This window comes from Cystoisospora suis (assembly GCF_002600585.1).
Source record: "Cystoisospora suis strain Wien I chromosome Unknown contig_1449, whole genome shotgun sequence".
NCBI lineage: Eukaryota > Apicomplexa > Conoidasida > Eucoccidiorida > Sarcocystidae > Cystoisospora > Cystoisospora suis.
Genome location: NW_027154249.1, coordinates 14,155 through 26,203, shown reverse-complemented (window position 1 = coordinate 26,203; position 12,049 = coordinate 14,155). Strand labels below are relative to the sequence as shown.

General features: G+C 53.6%; 1 protein-coding gene across 1 annotated transcript; it reads right to left on the bottom strand.

Moving 5' to 3' along the window:
* Window positions 1-808: 808 nt before the first annotated feature.
* On the bottom strand, window positions 809-9,206 carry CSUI_003311 (serine threonine protein kinase). Its single transcript, XM_068063509.1, has 8 exons — window positions 7,966-9,206; window positions 6,157-7,500; window positions 5,225-5,421; window positions 4,681-4,751; window positions 3,926-4,043; window positions 3,514-3,677; window positions 2,765-2,844; window positions 809-2,181 (listed from the first exon to the last, which is right to left on the bottom strand). Exons 1-4 carry the CDS (start codon window positions 8,210-8,212, stop codon window positions 4,704-4,706), a joined length of 1,836 nt encoding a protein of 611 aa, XP_067924516.1. The 5' UTR covers window positions 8,213-9,206; the 3' UTR covers window positions 809-2,181; window positions 2,765-2,844; window positions 3,514-3,677; window positions 3,926-4,043; window positions 4,681-4,703.
* Between the last annotated feature and the right edge of the window lie 2,843 nt (window positions 9,207-12,049).

The following is a 12,049-nucleotide window of genomic DNA, read 5'->3' as shown; positions in this document are numbered from 1 at the left end:
GCTTTGGCGGGCATATCAGTAGTGATCGATATTCCAACAAGGCGAAACTCTGATCCGTGATACCTGCTACTCCCGGCCGCCGCAGCACGGGAACACTGTTGGACAGGGACCCAGACAGTACAGCCTATGCCAGGAGCCAAGGGCGACGGAAAGCCCCACAGAAGTCTAGGAACAAAAGGGGTTTTAGCTCGACACCATATCGTGTCGCCAGCTATTCCATCGGCAACCGGTAAGCGAGCTGAGTCTACGAATGGCCTCCACCTTAGAAGCGCCTCCAGAACGAAACTCCGCGCGTCACTCGGCCACCCGTCCAGTGGCCACCAGGGGAGTTTACCCACGGAAAGTTTTAGTTTCCGGAACATTCTGTGAGGGCATCCTTGAAAGCTCAGCTGCAGAAGGTATTCAACGTGGAACCCTCCACGCTCTGTATTTTTGCGCTGAGACAGGCGCTGTGCTGAGGCAACGCTGAGACGCAAGTAACTGCCGACACCTAAACGCTGGCGACCTTCTAGTCTTCTGCGTGATCCCTCAAGTCGCGGTCTGAACTGCAACATTCCCTACAGAACCGTGCCGTAGCCAAGCGTAGTCATTGCGTCTTCTGGACAAGAGAAACGCGGTCCACCAACCCTTTTACCCACTGCGGTATACATCGGAGTGCGTGCTCGATCAGAGTCGCACATAAAACGCTAAGCGGAACGGCCTGACTGCGCTTCCTTGTCAACATCTTGTTGCAATGGACATTAAGCGAGGCTGTTTCCCATGGCAACTATAACAGGCATGTTGCTCGTTGCACTGCCTCAGTGCCGAAGCCGACTTTCAAACTCCCCACCCCCCGAACCAAAGCATACAGATTGTCGCCTGCCGATTTGTTGGTATGTACTTGTGCGGCCTGTGTCCCACTCTGAGAAGAAGCTGGGACCCTTGGCCAGAAGCAGATATAAGTGAACTCCAGTAAAACTGCATTATTCAAGTTTCAGGAGAACAGGACTCAACCGCATCTAATCCGCTGAGCGCACTGCATTTCTCGCCCTCCTTCAAATGAAGGGCCGTCGAAACATGGACTTTTTGGCCCTACAATCCCCTTACGCAACCGACGTCGCCGATCGCGGTGTGTAGTCGGGCCCCTTCCTTCCTGGGGTCAGTGTTGGCCCTTCTATGCACGTTTTCAAACTGGTTTTCCGTCTGAGTGTCTCGAGCCAAGGGACTTCACTCGCCTGTACACACCGACGAGATGCTCCAGCAACGTGACTCCAATCAACGGCCCGCGCTGCAGCACCTTGCTTCATTTGCAACTAACCTTCGCTCAGCACGGACGGGCCAACCGCGTACTGGTTCCGAATCCTATATTTCTCTACATGACTGAACCCCATCCACTTTGACTGCCCCTTGAGCGCTAGAAAAAAAAGCTGCTGGCTTAGCGCTTGCGGAAATACACTGATGATTCCAGACTGATGTGACCGAACACGACGGGATTCGGCGACTTGTCTTCCCCGTGGGGCTTCCCCCACCTGCTCCGGCAAAATGGTGACCCGGTAACCTACTCCAGCGCGTGTCCGGAGATGCTTGAGTGAAACTCTTGCCACGCAAAACTTGGTGATAACCAGTCCGAAAATTATATCCATCTTTCGGTGGATGCTGCCTCAAACTGCCACTTCCTGCCGAGAATGTGATGCAGCTAGACACACCGACGGCGCATCGACCGTGGAAAGAGATGCCGCTACATGTTTCTGGGCAACACGGCATGGCTGCCTAAAGTGCGCCCTGGGGTCGCCGTGCCCTTTATTCGGGCTTGTTGAAGCCAGTGAGGAGTGTTTACCGTTAGCCGGGGAGCGGGATACTTTTGTGTGAGTATCTGGGGGCGAAGCCGGCGTATGCGCTGTCAGCCTGCCGACGGCGCACTGGCCTTCCGAGCACAGTCTGACGACTGGCTCGTTAAGAATTTTCCGGACCGCAGCACCGACTTGATGCTTGCTGGGACTCTTTTGTCTTCTCGGCTGCGTAACCGAGACTTTCGGAGCTCGGATCAACGAACAGCTCTCCGACGCTGAACTTAACAGAGTCTTGTTCTCCCATTCGAAGTGACGGAAAGGGCACGTAGCAGGGGCCTCCCATGTAAAGTCCGACTTTGACAATGCCAGGAAAGTGCTCTCGCCTGCACCTGTCTCTCCGGGCGAAAAGAGCCTGCACGCACACCGCCATCAAAATAGGATATCGTCCCGCCTTCTGTCGGGCCAGCAGGACGAGAAGACGCTTTCCGCCAGAAGCACACTCGACACGCTCGCTAGTGACCCGATCTTTATTAAACACGGACAGAACCTGAGCCCCTCTTTCTCGTCTAAAGTTTGACCAAGGGGATGTTTCCCAAAGTATATCGCTTCCATGTAGTAGGGGAGTAACCCTCAACTTTAGTGTGGCGGACAAAAACGTATACGTGTTTTTTCTCGTGCTTGGCTTGTCCGTACAGCAGGTAACTGCCCGGACACTATCATCTCCTGCGCGGCACTCGTACCCGTACTAGTCTTCCTTACAGATTCAGTCACATAGATCTACCCGCACTGAACAGGCCCTACCCTGGCGCGCACAAAGACAGGTGTTGCGGACTTGACTTCTCCCCATGACGCCGCTTTACCGCCGTCGACAACACCGAACTGCCTTCCACGCTTTCGATTGTAATGATGCTGTCGTGCCCTCCATACAGACACTTGTACAAACTCGACTCTGCTCTACGCAGAACCCAAATATCCACTCCTGACGCCCAACGTACTCGGAGGGGTTGACAAGTCGAAGCTCGTGACTGTGAAGGTACGCCACTAGAGGACTTTGGACCCGTCGCTCCCGAAGGCCCTGAAAAAAAAGTACGAAGCTTAGTAGCAAACGACAAAAGTCAGAGGATCCAAGTCGACTGGCGCTTGCTGGAAACAGCTGCGCATCACGCCTCTCACAGCATGTGATTCGCGTTGTGTTTTCTAGAATTCGTCAGCATTGCCTGGGACCCTCGAAACGACTCAGTGAGCTCCGAAACAACACAAAGACAGGTTCGGTGCGGGTTACCGTACGCTGGACTAAGACTGAGGAACTCAACACGCAGTAAAATTCGAACCGCCCTGCAGCTCACATTCCCAAAAGCGTTGTGAGCTCGTCAAGGGACACGCGAACGTCGGCCCAGGGCCAGTAGCAACCCCGTCAGCTCTTGATCATAGTGCGGTGCCATGGTACAAGGTCCTCGCAGAAGCACCATACCAAGGCGGCCAGGATGCACGTTTCACTTCTGCGGAAAGAAAGCTAGCATATGCAACTGCCTGTTTCTGCACATGAAACACTCAGAGGACGCCCTTAACGGCTGTACGACATCGCGGTAGCCTTCGGCAGCGCGCTACTGCGCATCCTCAAGGAACAGACAACAGTCACTTCTCCGACTGCTGATAATCGACTCCTTGGCCACGACGTCCTCGATGCTTGCAAATCACGACGACCGCTATACTTCGGAAGTCTTTCACACAACATCGGCCATACCTTCCAGTTGACGCCGGAAAGCCATGGGTGAGAGAAAATTTCCTGTATCCCGAGCGGCCCCTGACCTAGTCTTTTAGACGGGTCAGATGCAAGGAGCCCCGTAACCAGGTCTCTGGCATCAGCTGAAATTTCGGCGAAAGCCGAGGGGGGAAATGTCACTTGGCCTGCACAGGTAACCATAGGAATGAACAACCGCTGCGGGCGGACGCGACGCTGTCATCAGCAGCCAACATACGCTGGGAGGAAAGTCTACGACACGAACTATCTCATCCGCAAGCACGAGCCGCACTCGGATAAATGCGATATACGAGTGAAAAGATACGGAAATATGAGAGCCCAACAGAGCTCCCTGCTGCTTATGGTCTCTGTTACGAGGAAGAATTCACATACCACCGACACATGTGTCACTTACCCTGGAGAATTTTGCTGTACATACAGTTTCTGTTTGTTGCGTAGTGCGGAGGAACACCAGTCAGCATCTCGTACAAGAGACATCCGAGGGAGTAATAGTCCAGCGTCTTTCCATGACCCTGAATGCCAGAACAAAGTTCCACGTCGTACGCTTCACTTACGCATGGATGCGCGGAGTCAGCGAGCTAGATGGAAGCTGTTTTGAGAGTTGAGCTGCATAGGCGAAATATGTCACCAGCTGGGCAAGACAGCTAGCAGCAGTGGCGCCTCCCCTGATGCTAGTTTGGATTGACCTGTCAACGTCAGTGTTGACTTGGTAATGAAACGACACCATAAAGACACTCCACAGCTGGAATCCAACGTCCTCCATAGGTTGAAAGCGTTGAGAACGTCCCCCTCTAAACGTGACGACTAATTCTTTTCTGTAAGGGTAAACGGGGTCTGGGCCAGGTATTTTCCAGCCGACTGAACCTGATCGGCAGAGTTGGAAAAAAAAAAATTCCCAATTCCGAGCTCGTGCAACACTCAAGTTCCACCGACGGGACCATGCTTCCGGTCACGACGCTAATGATTCAGGCGCAACTGTCGCCAGGTGAGATGGTTTGTTAGAACTCGTGTACAAGCCTCAGACCAGAACGCCTTCTCTCAGCTCAACGTCACACACAATTCGGATGCTGGGCCATACCTAGCTGCAGTCCTCCTTCTGGACAAAGCAGATGAGCAAGAGAGACGGAGCAGCCCGTCAGTCATTCTTACCGTTCCAAGAAGCATCTCAGGACTTAGATACTCAGGGCTTCCACAGAATGAATAGCTTCGGTCTCGCCCTCCTAAGGGAAGGCACACGAACACGCTGTCAGCAATCCGAACGACTGAACTGCCGGTATATGGAAACTCTTTGGCGCACCGCTGTCAAGCCACTTGGCTCGTCCTAACCAAACAGAAAGATTCCGTCTGCGGAACAACTATCGGATCTGTCGCGAACCAGCGGGCGCGGCTGTGTCAACTCAGGAAAGCAGTAGAGCTACACTTATCACAGACGAATGTGATGCAGAGCTCTAGTTGCCCACACTTGGGGCCCTCGAAGGAAAGCCAAGAGTTCACAACTGCCGCCTCAGAGCTGGAGGACGATTCCTAATGGAGGTAGGAGTCATCTCGTTGTCTGTCACCCGTCAAAAAGCACGGAGATCGTGATTAAGTAAATGCTGAAGAAAACGGGTTCTGCTTCCTTGCGTAGCCCTGTCCTGACACTGACCCGGAACAGGAAACTTGTCATAACTATTAGTCGTGGGCACGGACCTACGAGCACCTTTGAAAGCCCGAAGTCAGCGAGTTTGCAATGGCCTTCCAGATCCACTAAGATATTCTCAGCCTTCAAATCCCTGTGAAGAATGTCGAGGGAGTGAAGGTATTGCAGCCCTAGCAAGACTTCCGCGCACACGAACCGACACGTCTCCTCTGGAAACCTCTGGCAATCTCGAAGCAGACGGAAAAGGTCTCCTACATGAAAGAAAAACACATATCGAACCAATACAAGCCACACGCTACGTAAATATACTACACGGTTAACAACATGGGACGAGTATCGTGCTGAGTGAGATGTACCACGTACATGCGCATATATGTACACAAATGTCAAAAAAGAAGACAGGTGGCCGTCGAAGTTGTCCGGCCTGCGGCTGTACGACCTTCAATTATCTAAACAATTTCGTACGAAGACTTTCTGGAAAGCCACGACCGCGCAAGTCATCCTGCGCAAGCAGTATCCTCACCGCTATCAAGTGCAAAGACAGTGATTCCGGGCAGAAGACACCTGGCCATCGCCACTGCCACCTATAGAAGCATCCTGCTTGGACAGATAACACTGGCTAATGTAGAGAAATACCGGTTTACAGAGACGGCAAGCAGTTTCACATCGGGATCAACATGGAGGAAGAGTACGGTTGACTGGATAAGGAATACAGAAATGTGACCATCCGGTTCCCGTGTACTTTTATCGTCAGATCCCTCTCTGTGATTCAGCCATCTCGAGCTTTCCTTGAGTCATCCCGCTGAAGCAGCTCGTCAGAAGAGGGCGTCTACCTAGAATGTCCAAAGAACATGTAAAGTCACCCCCACGAACAACGGGGAAAAATAACCTCCAGAAAAGCAAACCGTACATGCACACGTATGCCCCTAGAGGGAGCCCCCAACTGGTTCTTCTCCTCCAGACGCAGTTTCTGCAAGCCGGCGTACCTCCCGGACAAAACTCATTCACAAGAAAAAGATGTCGGCGGGTCTGGAAAGCCCAGAATAACCTGACTATGAAAGGAGAACTGCACTGCGCCAGCACATCTCTCTCAGATAGAGCCCTCCGAATTTTCTCGGCATCCTGCGCCACTTTCTCCTTCGCGACAATTTTCATCGCATACAACCGGCCCGTGTCCTTTTTTCGGACCTTGTGAACCATACTGAAACCTCCTTTGCCTATGGCTCTTTCCTGCCGAAAATCCCAAACGCAGACTCCACCTGGGTGCGCCGGATGACTGTACGTAGAACGATTGCTCAAGACGGCGTGATGGGATCTTCCCTCCGGAAGGGCACCGAACCCTTTCGAATCTGAGTATATTCGGTCTGCCCGTGGCGAAGCGGACGAACGAATCCCTTTCACAGTACAGTCTCGGATATCTGCAGAGGCGGAGAAACCTTTACTGAGGACTGGAGCTGACGATATGTCCTTGCATGGGGCGACGCTCCTGTCTCCCTTGTCAGTAAGATGAAGCTTTTCCGTTACCCGAGATATTTCCGGGGGTCTCGCCCCCTCCATGCATTTGCTGGCGACAAAAGACGACAGAACGTCTCCCCCCTGCCTTGCTGATGGTAGTCTTTCCAGCGTCTCGGGGTGATGTTCCACCTCCGTTGAGCGACTGGAGCGCGGCAGAGGCAAGCTTCCAACCGGAAGATCATTGCTTTCTTTAACATCTAGCTTCGTTTCGAGGTCGAAAGTGTCTCCGGGTTGTTCAAGCATAGGCTGATAGGGTGGACGGCAAGTGGCAGAATCGGACTCGTTCTGCAAAGAACAGCGGCTCTTGAAACCAGTGCACCACTCGTCCTTGGTCTGGTGACCAGGAGTAGAATCCCCGCGGCGACAGGAGGAGGCGTAGCTCGTACTGGCTGTGTTTGCGTCACTGCTAGCCTTTCTGGAGAAGGAGCTCGCCCGACTTCCCCCACTGTTTAGGGATTGTCCTCCACGTAGCGACGGTCTGTCTCCACTCCCCGTGCTCCTTGCGTCTGTACCTTCTCCCAACCGCATCCATGGTGAGACTGCAGAACACTTCCCTTGCGATTCAGAACTCTGTCCCGACGGCGTGTGGCGACTTGTGCATGGGGTAGATGTTTCATCGGCGTAGCGTCGAGCACCGTCGGCGCACAGAAATTCAGGAGGCGAGGCCACTTCGCTGTAGATACACTGGAGGTGCTCTTCGGACGGAAGAACGGATAAAGGCCGATGTAAATCTTGCAAGTAAACGTCTACCCAATCACGACTGCCTAAAGGTCCATGTGCATCCGTCTGCAAACCCACGATTTCGTCTTCTTGGCCTGAGAAAGTGTGGATTGGCACGGACAGGAAAACTCACTGCTTTAGTGCAGAGGCTGTGGACCCTTCACTTCAGGAACTCCCTACCCCCACTACTCAGTGACTTCTCTCTTTGGAAGGGATCTATCTCTGCTGATTTCAGAGCACAAGAAATGCGCGAACAGAACCGGATACTGCACGGGGAACGCAGACGAAGTAGCGAGCCGTAAAAGATAAGCCGCAGCTGACCGCGAAGCGGCGCACAACCAGAGTCGCAAAATTTTGGTAAGCACGGGATGGAATCTGGAACCTCAGCACCCTCGGCGCAGTACAAATGAAGACACGATCAGCTGGAAAGACTGGCCACTTCGAAGTGTCGAGGCAGCTGCACCTCCCCTAAGAGGGGGCTACATTGTGGGAAGCCGGAAGCGAAACTCGGGCTACCATCGTACTCGAGCCGCGTCGGAAAAGGATCTCTTCCGCCTTACCGTTCTCCGAAAAGCGCTCGATGGTTCTTGCCAGCAGCCAGCCCGTGGTCTCCTCTTCCGGGTGGTCTGATACGACACGCAGTTTCTCTCTCCCGCGGCCTCGGACGTATACGACTCTCGATTGTCGTGATTTTCTGTCGTTTGGTGTTAGCGGAGTAACACGTGCCTCCAGGGCAGCGCCCAACGGGATGAAGGGAGACACCAGACTGTTCGGATTGCGCTGCCGAAGTTGCATGGCAAGCGGCATTCTGACGGGAGTCGATAACACGCGTTGCGCCTAATCTGATACTGGGCCGGGGAGTCGCTGTGTACGGCGCTAGCGTGTTGTTCTGTGCAAATAACGAAGAGGTGCAGCTGGCAAGGGAGAGTCACACGGAAGCCCGCCAGCTTGAAAGATGAGAAACGGCCGGTTCATGATTCACCTGGCAGTGTGTAGCCGAGCCGCCGGAGACAGCTAACTTGTTGAAGGAAATCAAGGGCCCGTACAGCCTTCGATTTTGCCTGCTGCTGTGCGCGAGTTGACAGCGACGCAGTCAGCTCACAAGAAGGCTTCCGTCGGCGAAATGTAAAGGGGCTTATCCATTGCCTGCTATTGAAATCCGAGAGTCAAACCTTATGCCCGGCAAGCAAATCTTCAAGAAAACTCATCTTCTGTCCTTTTGCTTCGTTCCAGTGCGTTGGCACTGCCGCCCGGCCACCAGGGAAAATGAGTTGCGTTGTGGAGCAGACCACCCCAACCGGTCACCCTTGTCTATCGAGTTCGACAAAGCAACAAAAACGCCAAGTTGGTGAACCTTCTGACACGATGAGAGTGGCTTCTGCGGGCGGGGGCCACCTGTAAGCCGCTGCCCTGTCGAGGAGAATAACAAGCCTCCTCAAGACATACACCCGTCCCGCGACCGCTCCCCAAGCTATCGCTTATTCAGGCAGTCCGAGGTCCCGCCGGTTTACTGAACATTCAGCTAACAGAAATAACTCGATTTCGCAAATGACGCTTTCCTGTCTCTTCTTAACGATGCAAGAGCACGCAGGTTCGCGCAGAATGCTATGAAGGGACGAACACTACGAGTAGGGCAAGGAAGTCGTTCCGCGGGGTTGAATTGCGCTAGCGCGAGAACTGGCTGTCGTCATCGACGAGCGGGACAACACTTGCGTCGGCCGACGCGTGCAGTCGGGTTCGACTCGCCTGGCTTCCCGAACGTTATATGCGTAAAAGCGCTTCACTGGAACGGACAGTGGCTTCGGAATTATGCTTGACGGTAAGTTCTCCCGTCCTGTCTGTAGCCCTCAGCCTCATGGGTGCGTCTGAGGTGCTGGTGTTGAGCCTGTCCCCAGCAACCCGCATCAGAGGGAACTGCCGTGGCCGACAGAACCCGACATCTAGTCGCGATCCTCCGCGTGCCTGAAGTCGAGTACCAGGGAACACATTGGTCAGTTTGATCTCAAGTATGCGCGTCAGCTGTTATAGTTTCGCTTGGCTTGAGAGCTTCTTGGCCCTAAGTAGAATCCGCGCCTTCAGCCACCCGCGTGGTGCTAGCTCACGACTGCGTCATTAATATGGAACACTTCGAATAGTATCGACGCAAGTAGTCTCCTGAACAGTTTCAGCAGGCGGTCAGTCTCGACATTTGAGGAGCACTCTTCTCGTCAGCCTAGCCAGTCGTGCCACGTCATTCTCCCTTGCGTAGTGCCCGTCTTATAAGAGTGTTATCCAGATGAGCGAGTTTTCCCAGCTTCTTTAGCTGTTCGCGCTGCGAGGGGGGACATCACTGGCACCGGGGAAGTGAGGGACGCTTGGTGATACTTACTTGGAAAGCTGCAATCTGGAAAAAGTCTGAGCATCCTCTTTCGTCAGCGGCTTCTGAGAGATGGAATGTTGTGTTGGTTACCCGTCATTCCTCTGTTGTAGTTCTTCGCAACATCGTTCAGCTCGTTAGCCATCTCCTCTCTCTCCTGTTCGAGGATTTTCTCGCCGAGCGGGTCGGTGGCCGGTATGTCCATGTGAATGTTAACAACGGAGAAGGGTGCAGGGGACGGGTCACCTGCCGTGCCAGAAAGAGCGTGAAGCTGAACGTGTTCTAGCGCCGCATGCAAATCTTACCAACAATACCACTGGTGAGCCCTGGCACCTGAGGTAGGGAAGCTTGCATGAACCGGCTTTCAGGATTGGCTCCCGCTACGTTGGAGCGCGTTCAGCCGTTGACTCTCCCGTTGTGTTTCGCCAGCTGAACTCACCGTGTGCGGTCACGCTCACTTCCTTGCAGTCGGCTGCTCTGACCACAAGAACAAGCAGCGCAGCGAAAAAGATTCTGCAGTACATCGTGACGTCAGTACTTCCGATCGGCGCTGTCGACCCCCTCAATAGCAGACGCATTTCTTTTCTGATCGTGGCGGGAATTGGTAGCCTATGAATCTTGCCCGAGTGTACCTACAGCTGGATGTCACAAAGCACTCTCGCTTCAACAATTTGGTCACGCTCTTTGCATTTTCGGCTCTCTCCCTGTAGAGGGTTAACCAGTGCGAAATGGCGTTCATGAAGATGACACGCATATTACTTCTGGTGTGCGCGACGGCAGCCAGTTTGCTGGCAGCCAGCCAGACTGCTATGGCACAGCTGGGAATCTCGGATGCCGTACCAATCGGCCCCGATCGCGACACAGTAAGCACTTGCCTCCGGCGATGACTATAGCAGTTGAAGCGGCTTCGTCCCCGTTCAGACTTCGCCGCCCTTCCCGACCATCAACGTTCATTTGGGTAGGCAATGATAATCTTTTTAACGGGGGCAGTTGCCAGCTCCGTGTGTTACCAGATGAATCGCCACCGTCTGACGAGAAGGAGACAGCCTTAGCAACGGTTCTGCGGAACGAAGCTGTTGCTCAGAAAAAGCTGAGGGACGCATTCTCATTCAGAAAAAGAGCCTTCCAAGCACTCCTAAGCGACGTAAGCCGATACTCGGTGACATTCATCGCCCCCTGGAATGAGTCCGCGCTCTTCAGCAACAGGAATCCGTTCAGTTTTTGAAGGACCTTGCCGAAGCGTCAAAGCAGCTTCAGTGATTTGCTCAAGTGCAATAGCTTGTAATTCTTCTACCAACAGTGCAGTAGCTTGTGCCGGACTATCGCCTGCCCCGGCATCTGTGGCACTAGCTATCAGTAGATTATGAACACGAGAAGATATAGTGGCTCGACAGTTGCTACTCGCGGGCCAATTGTTACGGCGCCTTCCCTCCAGTGACTTTATAACCGCTTAGTCGGCTGCCAGGGCCGGCGCCGGGAACCCTTTTTGCTCGGGCTTACCGCCAAGAACTGCACGACTCCATGCATCTGGCTAGACACCAGGGTGTCATGTCAAGTGCAGCTACGACCAGATACCATATCTATGCACATAAAGAATTGTATAAGGTCCAGTTTTCAGTAAGCATCGCCGTGCCCTGGTTGTTAGAATAGCTCTGATCAGGAACGCCGGGGAAGCGAAAGTCTCCGGGGATTCCAAGGCTTCATTCGCGGTTGTACAGTGCGGATGAACCTGCTGAAACTGCCAGACAGTGTGGGCTGCATGGCAGCCAACCCGAGCTGGCCTTCAAGAGATGCTGATCAGCTGTACAAAGCTTGACTGCCACACCTGCCAGCTATTCCGCCAATCGGTTCAAGGGGTGAGCCGCACAAGCAGCCTGGAAGCCAACCAAAAAAAGAACCTGTCTTCGCGAGGAGGTCGAGCACCATCCTAGCGGCAGATGGCTGAAAGGGGCTGGCAAAAACAGCAGGCCCGTCCCGATGCCTGCATGTGCATAATACACGCGGTCTCGTGATTTTACGCTAAAAAGCCGATCAGATAGTCTTCGATAGGGTTCTTGCCCAAGTGTGGCTCCTTGTGGAGAGCCATAACGGTGCCTAGGCAGTGAGATCACTTGTCTGATGATAGTGCCCCTCTTCCGTAGAGCTTCACTCACGTGACGCCGGCCATACATTCTTTCCTCGTTGTGGCGACGAGACGGCTCCGGAAGCCACCAGGTACAGAGCGGAGCAATTCATCTATCACTCGGGCCCGACAGACCTTCCCTCGGTCCAGGCTATCTTTTCGCTTC